The sequence below is a fragment of the Hylaeus anthracinus genome, unplaced genomic scaffold, assembly GCF_026225885.1.
Source record: "Hylaeus anthracinus isolate JK02 unplaced genomic scaffold, UHH_iyHylAnth1.0_haploid 5, whole genome shotgun sequence".
Classification (NCBI taxonomy): Eukaryota; Metazoa; Arthropoda; class Insecta; order Hymenoptera; family Colletidae; genus Hylaeus; species Hylaeus anthracinus.
In genome coordinates, this window is record NW_026535322.1 from 11811949 (window position 1) to 11826316 (window position 14368).

A 14368-nucleotide genomic window follows, 5' to 3' on the forward strand; every position below is an offset into this window, starting at 1 on the left:
AAACTAATGAAATTCCTGGAATTGCGGGACGCTGGCGATTACGGCCACGTCCCATGAAAATGATAATTATTCTTGGGGCAGTTATTCCGGATGGCGAATTCCTCGGTAGCTGGTGAGAGGGGGAGGGAGAGGACGAGAAAAACCGATGATGTCAATTATAACAGATTTGTCGAGCGAGTCGACGGTGACGGTATACCTTCGGTCGTTTTGGCTTCGATAACGATTATATTCTGTACGCGTGAGAATGAAATTAATGTTATAATGTATCTTAATTGTAAAAAGTATAATTCATGGTGCAGTGAGTTATAATTACAAAAATGAAATTGATGTTTTAATATGTTATAATTATAGAGAATGAAATTTGTTTTATAATGAATAACAATTATAGTAAATGAAATTATAATCATAACGAATGAAAATTCTATGAATTATAATGAATTATAATTACAATTTTAATCAATTTAAATTACGATGAATTATAATTATAATAAATAAAATTGATATTTTACTGAATTATAGTTATAACGAATGACAATTCTATGAATTATAATGTTAGTAAATAAAATTGAAATCATAATGAGTTACAAATGTAACATCTGAAATTAATATATCAATGAATCATAGTTATATTGAATGACAACTATATGAATTATAATTATGATGAATTATAATGAACCACAATTATATCGAATTCCACCGAACCAACATGAAATTACAATTGCGCCACAGTCGAGGAGTTCATGAAATCGAATAACCAAGCGTTGTTTATCGGAAATTTTCTATCCAGATAAGAATTTCACCCGTCTCTGGTTTCCTCCCTTCGGTCGAATATTAAATTTCTTGGGATTCTATGTACCCTTTGGCTTTCTATTTAATGAAGTACAACATGTGGTTTTGATCTCGCGAAAACTTAAAAACTTTCAAAGTTACGAAATTACCTCTATCCCGTGGAAAGTATTCTTCGTCGATATTGCGCGTCGATGAAAATCTTACGGAAAAATACAGAGAGGAATCATTTGTTTCTTCTCGGGGTTATCGAATCTTGACCTTTCGTTACGAAATCACGCGTATCTCCCGGAGAGACTCGATTCGATTACGAAGAAATTTCATAAAATTTCACTTCTAGAAGCAGGATTAGCGTCAATTAAAATGTAACGATTTTTTTTTTTTGTAACAACCTATAACTTTATATTCACCTTTCGCGTTTAATATTTATATAGAAGAAAATTGAATGTAGATTTATATCATCAAAATGGAAATTTTTTAACTTAAATTGAATTCAACCGAAATTTCTGTAGAGATTTTCAGTTATCTTCACGATGTTAATCATATTTGCAAGAAAGAATATACCATAGAATATGTTTGAGTGATGGTGCAGAGATGGAGACTAAATGTTAATCATAAATAAATGGCGTAAGCCTCGATGCGTTAAGACTTAAGAGTGCCTATAAACAGTAGTACGAGTCAACGTCTCCCGGTAGTACCACTCGGTACGTTATGTCCTCATTGAATTTCATTCGCCTCCATAAAACGAATGCCTATAAATAGTAACAACATTCGACTCCTATCAGTAGCAATACTCAATATTAGATACTTGGCGCGTGTGCCCTATTTAAAAACCACCTATGAACTAGTGAGCCAAGTAGTATGAGTCAACCAATTTTCCGCGTCCTACGCAATTTCTTCGGATATATAAAGTATATCTATAAACTTCGCTAAAATTGTACACCACCCAGGAGTATTGCTCGATATTTAGAACGTCGATGAATCCTTCTCTTGTAAAAATGTCTGACTATTAATAGTAGGATTGGTGCGAGTGAACAGTTTAACTTCCAAGGCTTCTTAAATTTTCCTTTTCCATATAAAATGTTTATGCGATCAGTGATAAAACTCCTACCGATAGCATTACTTGGTATTAGATAAATTGCACGTGTGTCATATCTAAAAATCACTTATAAACCGGTGGACCGAGTCGAGCCAGTAGAACGAGTCAACCTTTTCCGCGTCCCACGCACTTTCTTCGGGCATATAAAATTTATCTATAAACTTCGCTAAAATTGTACACCACCCAGAAGTATTGCTCGATATTTTGAACGTCAATGGACCCTTGCCTTGTAAAAATGTCTCCCTATTGATAATGAAATTGCTCCACCCACTGGAACAGTTTAATTTCCGGGGCTATTCAAATTTTCCTTTCCCACCATAAAGTATTTACGTAAACAGTAAAAAAACTCCTACCAGTGGTATTACCCAATATTACCACGCATACGTTGCACCTACGCTCTATTAAAAAAAACTACCCACCAGGATCAGTCTAGCCAGTAGAACGACTCTATCTTTTCCGCGACCTACGCGTTTCCTGCGCCTGTATTAAACTATCGAAACCCTTTGCCAACAAGTGGTATTACGCCCAATCGTGCTACAGTCAGTGTAAACAAAAATTCAAAAAAGTAAAAAAATTACGCCAAGTACATGAAAAAGTGGAGGACTCAAGGAGTTATTATTAAAAAATAGAAGATCCCCATAAAAAACTCCAAGAAAGTAGAAAAATATGTGAGATCGAAATGAGCTGCCAGATGATTCGCCTAGATTTCCGCGGCCTGGAAGTCAAATGCTTGGCGTGACCAGGCAAGGCATTCTTAAATCATCAATACCCATACTTTTTCTCTCACAGACTTTTAGGTAATTTGTCAATTTAAAACTCTGACAATATTATGAGTACACTTTCATTGTATTGCGTTTTAAAATCTTTCTAAGGTCATTCATCGACACCAATACCGTTACTCTCGCAAGCTTTCAGATAATTTGTCAGTTTCAAACTCTGACAATATGAGTACACTTTCATTATTTTGCGTTCTAAAATAATTCTTATTCATCGACACCTTGACCTTGCCTGGTCACGCCAAGCACTTGACTTCCAGGCCGCGAAAATCTAGGCGAACCATTTGCCAGCTCATTTCGATCTCGCATATTTTTCTACTTTCTTGTAGTTTTTTACGGGGATCTTCTATTTTTCAATGATAACTCCTTGAGTCCTCCACTTTTTCATGTACTTGGCGTAATTTTTTTACTTTTTTGAAGTTTTTTATCGGATCTCACTTCTTTTTACAAATAATTTATTATATAGAATCTATTTTAAATTTATAAAAATAAAATTGATATTTCAGTAAACTCTACATAAGAAGTCTAAATTATTATTTGTTTCTTTAACTGAATAGAGTAAAATAAAGGGAGAGGAGATGACAAAAGCGAATATATATATATATATATATTTATAACAAATAATAATTTAGAATATATATATATATATTTCATATAATTTATTAATTATAAACACTTATTCGTTCAATTTATAAATAATTATATATACTTGCAATTTTTTATGTTAATGATGAAATGAGAAAATGACTCCATTTCTATAAGCTCTACATAAAAAGTCTAAATTAAAAACACTTTAGTGGTATGGATCTATTCTGTATGAATAAAGGTATCTCGCAATTCAGATCTTGACAACTTACCTTGTAGTCAAGATTGATCAACACTTTACAACACTGGCTGCAATTTGTTATTAAACCCTACATAAAAAGTCTAAATTGAAAACATTTTGCTGGTATAAATATTATTAATAATGCAATAGTGTAAAAAGTTTTGACACTTGGCAGGTTATAAATGATGACATTTGTTTTGACTCTCGACACTTGATGGCCGACGAGCATGTCGAACCGAATGATTCCGAGAATCGACGAACGACACTTGGCTTTTCCTTAGCTCCTATTGGCTAAGGGTTGACGACGGGAAATCATACGAAAAATACCGTTTCTGGCAGATTCATGACATAATATTACGATATCTCAATTGAACGTGGACCGATTTTATTGATTTTGGTTTTATTCGAAAGCTTATATGCGGTTTACATTAGAAAAATGTTTTTAAATTTAGAAAATATTGCAGGCGTGTTGAGATATTCATGAAAGAAGTTTCAGGTTAGATTTGAATGGACCATCTCTTCTGTAAAAGATACGTGGTAGCTCCAACGCCATATATACGCGGTGACGGATAATTTTTCATGTACTTGGCGCCGAGACGCTACCGCGTCTCTAGATATAAATCCTGGAATCATAACAAAGTTCTATGACTTCCCTTTATAAATAAATAACGAGTTTACCTTTGAAAGGCGCTGAATTAATTTCTACACAATCTTCCTACTTTGTTCTTTCGTATAATTACGTATCCTGTAATTTAATTTCTGCCAAGCTTCCTTGTTGTATCAGGAAAGATTTTACAAGATAAGGGTTCATTAACGTTCAAAATATCGAGCAATACTCCTGGGTGGTGTACAATTTTGGCGAAATTCATAGATATACTTTATATGGCCAAAGAAAGTGCGTAGGACGCAGAAAAGGTTGACTCGTACTACTTGGCCCACCGGTATTACGTCCAATCGTGCTACAATCAGTGTAGACAAAAATATAAATCCTAGAATCATACCAAAGTTCTATGACTTCTCTTCATAAATAAATAACGAGTTTACTTTCGAAAAGCTCTGAATTAATTTCTGACAAGTTCTATGACTTCTCTTCATAAATGAATAACGAGTTTACTTTAGAAAAGCTCTGAATTAATTTCTGACAAGCTTCCTTGCCGTATCAGGAACGATTTACAAGAAACGAATACACGTCTAACGCCACGAATGAGCCCCCACCAATATTTATTTTCGACAAGTTCAGCGATCGTTCGCTCCCAGGGCAATCGTGCGACGTGTTCGCGCGCGAGCCCTCTCCAACGCTCGATTAACATTTTTCGATTAAAAGCCCATTAAGCCCGGCGTCACGCGGCTCTGGCCAGGGAGGAAGAGGTTAGATTAGGAAATAATGCGATCAGCCCGCTCGATCGGATTTCCTATTCAGAGCGGCGCGGCAATTCCTCCGCCTCCGTCTTCGTCCGGACGTTCTGCCATTGTGCTCCCGAGGTCCTCCAAGTCCACAAGTGTTCGGAGGAAACGGACGCGAGAAGCCGATCGAACGACCCTGGGCCGCGATCTTTTTTTTATTCCACCGTTCCCTTCTGGCTCGACGGTGGAAGGAGCGTCGGAGAAAATCCGACGACAGATCCCGCGGAGGGCGAGATCGTTGATTGAGGGATTGGCTGGCGAGGTAAAAGGAGTATGTTTCACCTTATTATTCCCGCGCCCCGGCCAGCGAACGCGGAAGCAACCCCTGACGCAATTTCGAAATGGAGTCGCGGACAGGATTGCATTAGTCTGCGGCTACGCGAATTAAGGGCAATTTATCTTTTCTCTTTTTCCTTCGTCTACGTCGGATTCTGCTTCCTTTAACCGAGTGCGTGGAATTGGAAAGCAGAAGGGAGGAGTGGAATAGTGAGAGGATTGAGGGAGAGGGGAGGGGGGAGTAACGATAAGATGCTGTGATAATGGAAATTATATGGGGGTGGCCTGGAATGCGCGGGGGTGGCTTCTTCCCTATTGTCGAGAGGGGAGCGTTTCGTGAGTTCTTCGTCGAGTTTTGTGTGTATTTGGCTTTGAGTTTATTTTTGGACGTTTTAGGCCTCTTCTGGACCGTCTTTAGGATAATTCTGAATAAGGAGGGAGACTGACGTTACTCGATAAATTAGTTTGTGACAGATGAATAATAATTAGACTGTAGATGTTTGTGTTTATGAGGAATGTATACAAATGTAGAAATATATAAAATAGCAATAATAATTTAAATACGTGTTAAATCGTTTGGAAGATACACTTTTGTCGAGAAAGTATCAATGCATACAGTAAGCATTATCTGTGTGTGTCATTTGTTTTATGTCTTCTCTTGTTTGGTGCGCAGCTCTTGTGTGTAATTGCTGTATCACGTTGTGCTTAATTATAACTACAATAAACTTTTATGTAGTGTTTCACCTTAAAAGCTGCATTCCATTATCAGCCTGTTATTCTCACCTCTTCCTCACTTACTGGTTTCTAACAACTTTCGTACGAATTTGAATTTTTTGTGTATAGTAATGTGAATTTTTATAAGCATACACAAACTATATATGATGTACATCGAATACATCCTATCAGGTAATCTAATATAATAAAAAATATAACATTGGATTTCTTAATCTAACTTCTTCTCACCCAATATGACACACTACGATAATATTAATATTTCATTTTGCACAAATGCATATACATTTTGACCACATTTGGTATACTACATTATATACATTTCACATTTTCTTGTGTACCACAAATGCATAAACATCCACAGTCTACCAACTATAATCGTACAGTTTCTCAAGCCGAAAACGCCGAGAAATAAAATTGAAGCCCAGTCCAGACCGATCCCAACGCAATCCAAAAGCAACTCGCAAAAATGATTTTCATCTCCGCTCCGACACGTACCGCCCTTCCATTTCTTTTCAAGAAGACAGAGAAGCACGGTTCAAGAAATGCAATCGCTCGAATAGAGAAGGGAATTCTTGCCAGTGATAATCACGAGAGCGGGTATTCGCGAGTAAAATTAAAAAGTTGGTTACGGGAGCAAAAGAAACGTTGTAACGACTTCCGGCGCGGAGTTATTCCAACTTTTTCGTAACGAGCGCCTCTCGCCAGAGGGCTCGCGAATTGTGTAAAAAAAACTTACGCTGTCGCGTAAATTTTGTGAAAAGTATATCCCCCCTTATTTACGTAACGACGAGAACAGACTCCCCCTCTGTTGTTATCGAACCGTGTGAAAGAAACGCGCGCGCAATTTACAGTGGTAAAAATTACGTTTGTATATTCTTACATAGAAAGAATTTAAATATCTTCTGGTTGAATAAAATCCATAATATTTATTATCCTTATTCAGCCTTGAGAGTAAATGCAACAATTTTCAAAAAAAATTCTTTAAGTCGTCTAAGCAATTAATTAAATACTAATTTCACCTTTACGAAAGATCAAAACACATGAAAATTAATTTTCATTCAGAATAATACTCCTTAATGGTTTTTTTTCCTAGATAATCTTAACCGTGTATACAATTAACGGGTTAATTAATAAGTCAGGCGTAATCTACTATCTTCCCTGTAAAAGAAAAAATCATAGACCACTACAGGCGTTCAACTTTACAGAGACAGCTAAATCTCATTCAAACTAAAATTTCCCAATAGTTTCTTTGACTAGGTAATCTTGAACCTGTATACCATCAATGGGTTAACTAATAACTCAATAGTGACCTACAATTTTTCCCCAAAAAAGAATCATAGACTTCCCTTCGGTCACTATAGGGGTTCAACTCTGTAAACGAGTGGAAATTGTGAATTTCAGCGAGACGGCGGAATCAAACGTGTGGGCACAATGAAAGCATTCTGACGAAACGCGTTTCCCCGCTTGGCTGATCACGGGGCTCGTAAAATGCACAACGAAAATACTCTTGACTTCACATAGAAATAATTCGTTCTTTGCATTTCTTAAATGTGTATGATTTTCAGAATTTATCCTGGTAATTTCACTTAAAAATCCGTAAAGCATGGCAGCCGATTTTATCCGTGTACTTTGAGCTTCTCAAAATCACTCATTTATTGACAATTGTTTACTGGAATTTTTGGGGACAATTATTGTAACAGAATTTATTTCAATGAATTAGTTTATTCCACTTTCCTCTAATTACAGAAATGTTGTTCCATTGCAAGGCTCTGAAGAGAATTATCTCGATGAATAATCTTCTAAAGAAAAGTACACATTGCTGATACAATAACATTATTAGAGATTGTTTAAAATGATTTGCATCGAAAACAATGCGATATCAAAGTCATTAAAAAATCACTGATTCCATGGAATATTTAAAATTGTATTACCAAATGTATTGGACGGACAAAGAAAGACGAATGTAGAAAAATTATCTTCAATACAAAACCACGTACCCATGACACTACTACAGACTGTCTAAAAATGGTTTCCATCGAAAACGATGCAGTATTAAATATATTAACAAATCACGGATCCCACAAAATATATTTAAAATTGTATACAAAATGTATTGCAAGGACCAAGAAAGAGAAATCTTAAAAACGAATGTCCAAAACAAAACCACGAACCATGACACCACTACAGACTGTCTAAAAATGATTTCCATCGAAAACAATTCAGTATCGAGTACGTTAACAAATTTCAAACTGCACGGCATCGTCAGAAAAATAGTCGTGGCGTATATAAAAATGTGTAAAAACTTACGTTCCCTCGGGGCGAGAAGACGGTAAACAAAATCGCGGAAAAGCCGTTCAGCAAGACGAGCCGTCGTAAAAGCTGCGGCACCGGGGCTCGACGGAAGGCGGCCACCTCGTCTCGCCACTGGACAAACAACGGAATCCTTCGTCTACCCGACGAGTCCTTTTTCCCCATCGTTCGACCACTTCGTATCACATGTCGCACGGGAACGTCACAGACCGCCCGACGACCATCACACGCGCACCGCCAGCGAGCCTGTGGCCCAAGGATCGCGGGCTCATCGATGGATCTTCCTCAATTACGGTTACACCATGAGACACGACTGGTCCACGAGGCCTTGGCCAGCTCCCAAGTAGCTCACCGACTGGCGTCGGTTGTTTTGCACGCACGATCACCGCCACAAGTGGTTGCGTCCTGTCAGTGTTGACACCACAGGCTGCCTCGTGCAGTCGCCGTTCACCGAAACCTTCGACGACGTGACGACGGGCCAGCTGTCCAGGTGGACGTCCTTCCAACGATCACTGGAACCTGTCAACCGATCGATCCCTCGATCGTGCCGCGGAGGCCACCACCCATAGTCCTAACGAGACACCCGACCAATGTTTCCAACTTCGACAGCAGCTGGATCCTTGAACGAACTCCCGAAACGAGTTCTCCTGACGGTAGGTCGGTAGTTCGCGGTAGGATCGATTCACGCTCGAGGTAAACAGACCGTGGAAGGGAACAGGTGATGCCTGACAGGACGCGAACGAGGATCCTCGATGTTCAGCTTAGCGACGGATACACGCTCGGGTCTTCGGTGCCTGGAAGGACCTCGAGGATCCCGTGGATGGTAACTTTCGTTGTCTGACCCAGAGATGCGTTGATCCTGACAGGAAGCACTGGTTCGATCATCGATCAGGACAACAAGGTGATCCACGAGCACGGACACCAGTCTTACTCGACGTCCAAGTCGACGAGGCGACTGTTCTTCGGGCTCTGTTGTTGGACAGGCGACACTCGTCCTTCCCAGGACCTGGATACGTCGCGAGAGGCGTCGAGACACGAAAAGGACACGCACACGTTCGGCAGACAGCAGCTCCTCGGGGCTGGTTTTCTATTTGGCAGACTATCGACTGCCGTGCACTCAGTGTCGCCTCATACGAACTAACGATAGGAGCACCACGCCTGCGTTCGCGGAGACGCTGGAAAGCGTCGCGACGCCGGCCGTACGCGACGACCCGCCTTGCCAGGGCGCATGCCACTGGTCGATTCGAACGAGAACCAATCGTCTCGTGGGCGCGTATTTTGACTGCGTTCTGATCTTGGTAAACGAATCGCTCGATGGAACACGCTTTGTGGTTGTTAGTTTTGGTAATAACGAGTGATTAGGTCACTAATAGATCGGACTATCGGTATCAAGGTCAACTTATTATACGTACAACTATACCTTTGGAATTAGAGGGAGGCAAACGAATTTGTCGATCAGAATAATTCTCTGTTACTATAAATTGTCTCTTAATTGATGTGAAGGGATTGTTAACTACAGAGACTACAAAGAGTACCGATGTAATGCCTCATTGAGTCAATTTACTATAATAAATTAGAAAGAAGGCTTAGACAAAAATAAATCGGGATATGTGCTTGCCTTTCTATATGAATAAATGCATAAATGTAACTTTGTAAGTTCGTGCTTTGTAAATCTAGTGTTAATGAATCATTAATAATGATTAACAATGAGTGACATTGAAAAGTGGTTTGATGTAGTATTTGTATTACGTATATTTAATGCAACATTTTCAAGTGATCGTTACTTCTAAAACTCGTAAAGAATATGCTAAAGTGGTTGAATATTTAGTAAACAAGCGTTTGGCGCGGAATTCAAACGCCGATGGAAGAGCGCCACGTCTGACCATAGGTAGGTTATACTACTGTCGACGCGGCGAGTAATTTGAATTGGAGACTTTTTTCTCGGTTTTCACCTACAAGAACTTATTTCATCCTTTTATTTTTAGTAGACTATCGTAGACTACTTATCATCTTAGAAAATTATGGTTTTAACATTGATTATAGGTGGAATTTTCATAGAGGAGAAAATGGAACCTGGATGGCACTTCGAAGGTTCTTCTCGCAAATTGAGATTCCTAATTATAATTTACTCTTTGAAAATGGTCGTGGTGTGACTCACCAGTCTGCGTACTGCTGTCGAAAAAGGTACTAGATGTCTCTACGGTCATCGAAGCGAACGTGCCATCGGTGATTTGAGCCGAACTGTCTCTGCGTCCTCGGTATCTCTGAACCTAACAAGCACGAACAATGCGCGTAACAAATTTACCGTTGTTCGAATAAGTACACTTAAAACACTTTGTCTGATCAATAGACTGCGACAATTTACAATAAGGAATGGTTTCGTTTAAATTTAATTTCTCTACCTACGTCCATAGAAGTATAAATTTGCATAAACATACGCAGTCTGTTGGTCGATAATAATTACCATCCGCCTCATAAAATTAAATTATAATTCAAGTCGAACAAGTGAAAAGTCATTTAGTATCAGCGGAGTTACATTTCATAATTTCTTTTTTTTTTTTGTTTTAATAAAAATACGGTATTTCATTTAGCATGATCGTAAAACTAACCACTTCGTCGCTTTGAGAGCTCTGCCTTCGAAAATTTCGACATCTAATCATTTCCTCCGTGGTGCTCTGTCGTCGAAAGCCACGAGCTATGAAGATTTCCTCGGTCGTTGATTGTCTTCTTATCGGAGCGTGCTGGGTGCTTGGTGCACGCGCACAAGGACTCGGGTCCCTCGACGAGCAGGTGGAGCTATCCGGCGATCTGGAAGCCGAAGTTTACTATTAGTTTTGTGAATAATACGCTGGCGAAACCATTGAGCCCAGTTACAAATGCTTTAATCAAATTCTGACATTAGAAAATATTTGAGATACGATATAACTGGAAGAATACATTTCAGGAAGATGAATTTCTTAATTAAAATGCAATTAATTTACAGAAAGTGTTCACCTATATTGCACCCCCTCCCCCATATTAATTTGAACGTTTAATCTGTTCTTCACAAATCATCTAACTATAAAGCATTCCAGTGAGAATTGAATATTTATTGAAGTTCATTGTTTCGTAATTAAATTCCAATTAATTCCATGGTAAACTCGATCACCATGTAATTAATTTCCAGAAAGTGTTCGTCTATTTTACATCTCCCTATATCAACACACACCAACATATCGATCGATTACAGGTTTCCAAAGTGCTCCTTGCCAGTCGGTAAAATGATTTCATTTTTCTTATCGGCGGCGTAATAACCGTTATTAACTGTTAAGCTTCGTGGCGTTCTTATCAGTGAAACGATATTGTCCGCAGACACGGCAGCGCGAAAATCGATACATAGCAGATACCTCGGTGCCCGACCGGCCATCGAAGTCGACTGCCTTCTGAGCTGATGCTTTCGTGTCCTGATAGGGCTGATATCTCTCTTATCGACGGTCCTATCCGGGCTCAGATGGCTCCTGGAGTCGCGACGCCTCGGGTAAGAGGCGGAATCCGGACTCAGCGAGTCCCTGCGAGCTTTTCGACCTGCAAATGCCACAGAAAAAAATTCTATACTCAATTCTCTAAACGTATTCAACAATAATCGTCATTCGTTATTCAAATTTTAAGTCTCTCCAACACTCACGCTCTGGTAGATCGAATAATGGTACTTCGTTTATCGATTTAAATTGATATTGAATTGTAATGTTAAAGTTTTTTTTTTTTTTTTGAATAAAAAGAAAAAAGGGAAAAGGTACCTCCGTCTTCGGGATCCGGTGATAACGTCGGCTGGCTCCCGCGACGTCCTGCAGGTGGCATCGATTCGTCTATTGCCGCCGCCTGACGAGTTAATCTTGATAATTTGCTCGGCGACACTTCCTTTCCCTTGTAGTAACACTGCAATTAAACCAATGGATTGCAATAAACACGACTCGAATCCGTGTTTAAAGATATTTAACGCTTGTCTGACTATGTGCTGGGTAACACTACTTCCACATACTTTTGGTGCGACTAATAATACAATCTTTGTTATCTAGGCTTCAGAATCATACTCGATGCATACAGTCTCATGGGTAGAAGGTCTATTAAATTTTGTTTAGATCTGAATACTGCAAGTAAAGATACCTCTTAAGGGGCGACACTTTTATTTTGAATCAAAGAGTTGATCTGAAGAGATGAAGAGATTCTTGTCGCTCGAGATATTCGATACGTTCGAAACTAAATTATATTAAAAAAAAAATTACAAACTTGCTGAAGTTGTGGGTTACGAAGTTACATAATGAGTTGAAATTGTTCGAAGGCATAAAATACACTCCTAGCTAGGCCATCTAGACTCCTCTTTGAGATCTCAAAGCTATATCTCATATTCCAAAAATTGAAATTTAAAGCGTCCCCGATGTAAATTTTCTTTCAACCCTGTTTTCTCTACTTCACCACCACAATCACATTCATAACGAATGAATCGAACATTCAGATACTTTAGCTACAAGAAAGTCCTCTTTCGATTATGTTTGTGAACGGCTCACCTGAGTGGTGGAGTCTCTTCTGGTGCTGAGCAGGGGGTGGGTAGGCGTGTTAACATTCGGGGAGCCGACGGGGCTGGAGCTGCCGGAAGGCGAGGTTCCAGGAAGCGGAAGGCTGCTGCCAATCGTCGGTGAGACGGTCGGCGGTGTCACAGACGACATTATGATAGTGGGCGGCGTGATGGACGCCTCCAACGTTAGGTTCTTGCTGTCCAGGATCACCTTCGGCTCGACGGTGAGCATGGTGGACGTCGCTGTAGACGTGGAGACCGTCGCCATCGCAGTGGGCGCCGCAGTCGTCATCGTGGCCGACGATTTCGAGTCGACGACCGTGATAACGGGCGTCTTGACGTCTATGATAGACGTGGTGGTGGTGGTGGTCGTCGTCGTGGCTGTTACCGTTTTAGCGTCTGCTGTCTTCGCCTCGAGGCTGCTCGAACGATCGGTCTTCTCTATCGAGTTTCGCGTCTCCAGGTGCTCTCTGGAAAGTAAATTGACTCGTTACGAATCCCGTGACCCCTCGGAATTATATATGGGGACGTTTCGTTCGTAATAATCGCAGGAGAGGGTGAATGTGTCATGAAAATGTTTTTACAAATTATTTGTAAAGACATCCTTTTATATTAGGAGGTTGCATCGAAAGCCTCTGTTTGTTCGTGTCTTTTGAGCATTTATTTCATTAGTAAAGTATACAAAAGTATCAATCGAAATATTTGCTCTCAAAAGCTACTATTACTTTTTCCCACTTTTCTGGCAAAAGTTGAAGAGGCTTCAGGGGGTGGAACACTGTAATTGACTCGAAGGGGAGAGATATTTTCAGAAATTTTTTCTAAAGAATAGGATTAATTGATTTCGATACTTTTATTACATTTTGTTGGGTATTTGAATATTTGTGGTTGGGAAACTCCAACACAAAAATTCGTTTACCAATCATGTATTATGGAAAAGGGCGCTAAATTTGTCTTGCACACAGGCGCCTCTTACCCACATGGCGGCCCTGGTGGTCATAATTCGAGAGGGCGGCATTTCGTCTACCGGAAATTGGTCTCAGAATTCAATCTGCCTTCTGCGTGCGTTCTGGTTAAAATTACAGGGCCCTGTATGCTCGTTAGACCGCAATTATGTACCTGACAGCGTTGCTGGTCGCGCTATCGGTGCTGGAGGCGCTCGGTCTTTGATCGTTCCTGTAATATTTTGCAGCCGCTGCGCCGATGCCGCCGTCTATGGACTGCTGGGATTGTCTACGTCTGTGATGACGGCAGTTATGCTTCCTTTCACCCGGGCTGGGGGTCTGTCCAGCGACCACCGAGTCCCTCCTGGACCGCGCGCTCTCCCCAGAACCGCGACGGGAATTCCGCAACTCCGCCGAGCCTGCAAGAGCGAAATTGTCCTTCAGGAAATTTCAGAGGTGAATTAAAACGATTATTTTGTTATCCGTTTACGAGTACGTTTGTTGTGCGTGCGATATAGATATGTTCAGGCTTTTTCGATAACTGGTAAATTAAATACAGGGAACGGAAAGCAACACACATGAAATGTAATTTTGAAGAGGAGTTTCAGAAAATTCAATTTACTCTTTAAAAATGATAGATATATTAACTCTTTGCACTCGAGA

The 14368-nt window shown here is 39.9% G+C and overlaps 1 protein-coding gene and 1 long non-coding RNA gene across 5 annotated transcripts in view; one reads left to right on the forward strand and one right to left on the reverse strand.

The window, feature by feature from the left end:
- Positions 1–14368, reverse strand: part of LOC128895244 (uncharacterized) — a 165293-nt gene that overhangs the window by 25464 nt on the left and 125461 nt on the right. For all 4 annotated transcript variants that reach the window (XM_054157674.1, XM_054157675.1, XM_054157676.1 and 1 more), the window contains 6 exons: positions 13881–14124; positions 12757–13234; positions 11989–12127; positions 11599–11776; positions 10822–11020; positions 10371–10482 (listed from right to left, as the gene is read on the reverse strand). In XM_054157674.1, coding sequence (XP_054013649.1) covers positions 10371–10482; positions 10822–11020; positions 11599–11776; positions 11989–12127; positions 12757–13234; positions 13881–14124 — 1350 coding nt within the window. The remainder of the gene's footprint in view (positions 1–10370; positions 10483–10821; positions 11021–11598; positions 11777–11988; positions 12128–12756; positions 13235–13880; positions 14125–14368) is intronic.
- Positions 1–14368, forward strand: part of LOC128895262 (uncharacterized) — a 35837-nt gene that overhangs the window by 20910 nt on the left and 559 nt on the right. The window contains exon 3 of the long non-coding RNA XR_008461736.1: positions 13954–14161. This is a non-coding gene — a long non-coding RNA (uncharacterized LOC128895262). The remainder of the gene's footprint in view (positions 1–13953; positions 14162–14368) is intronic.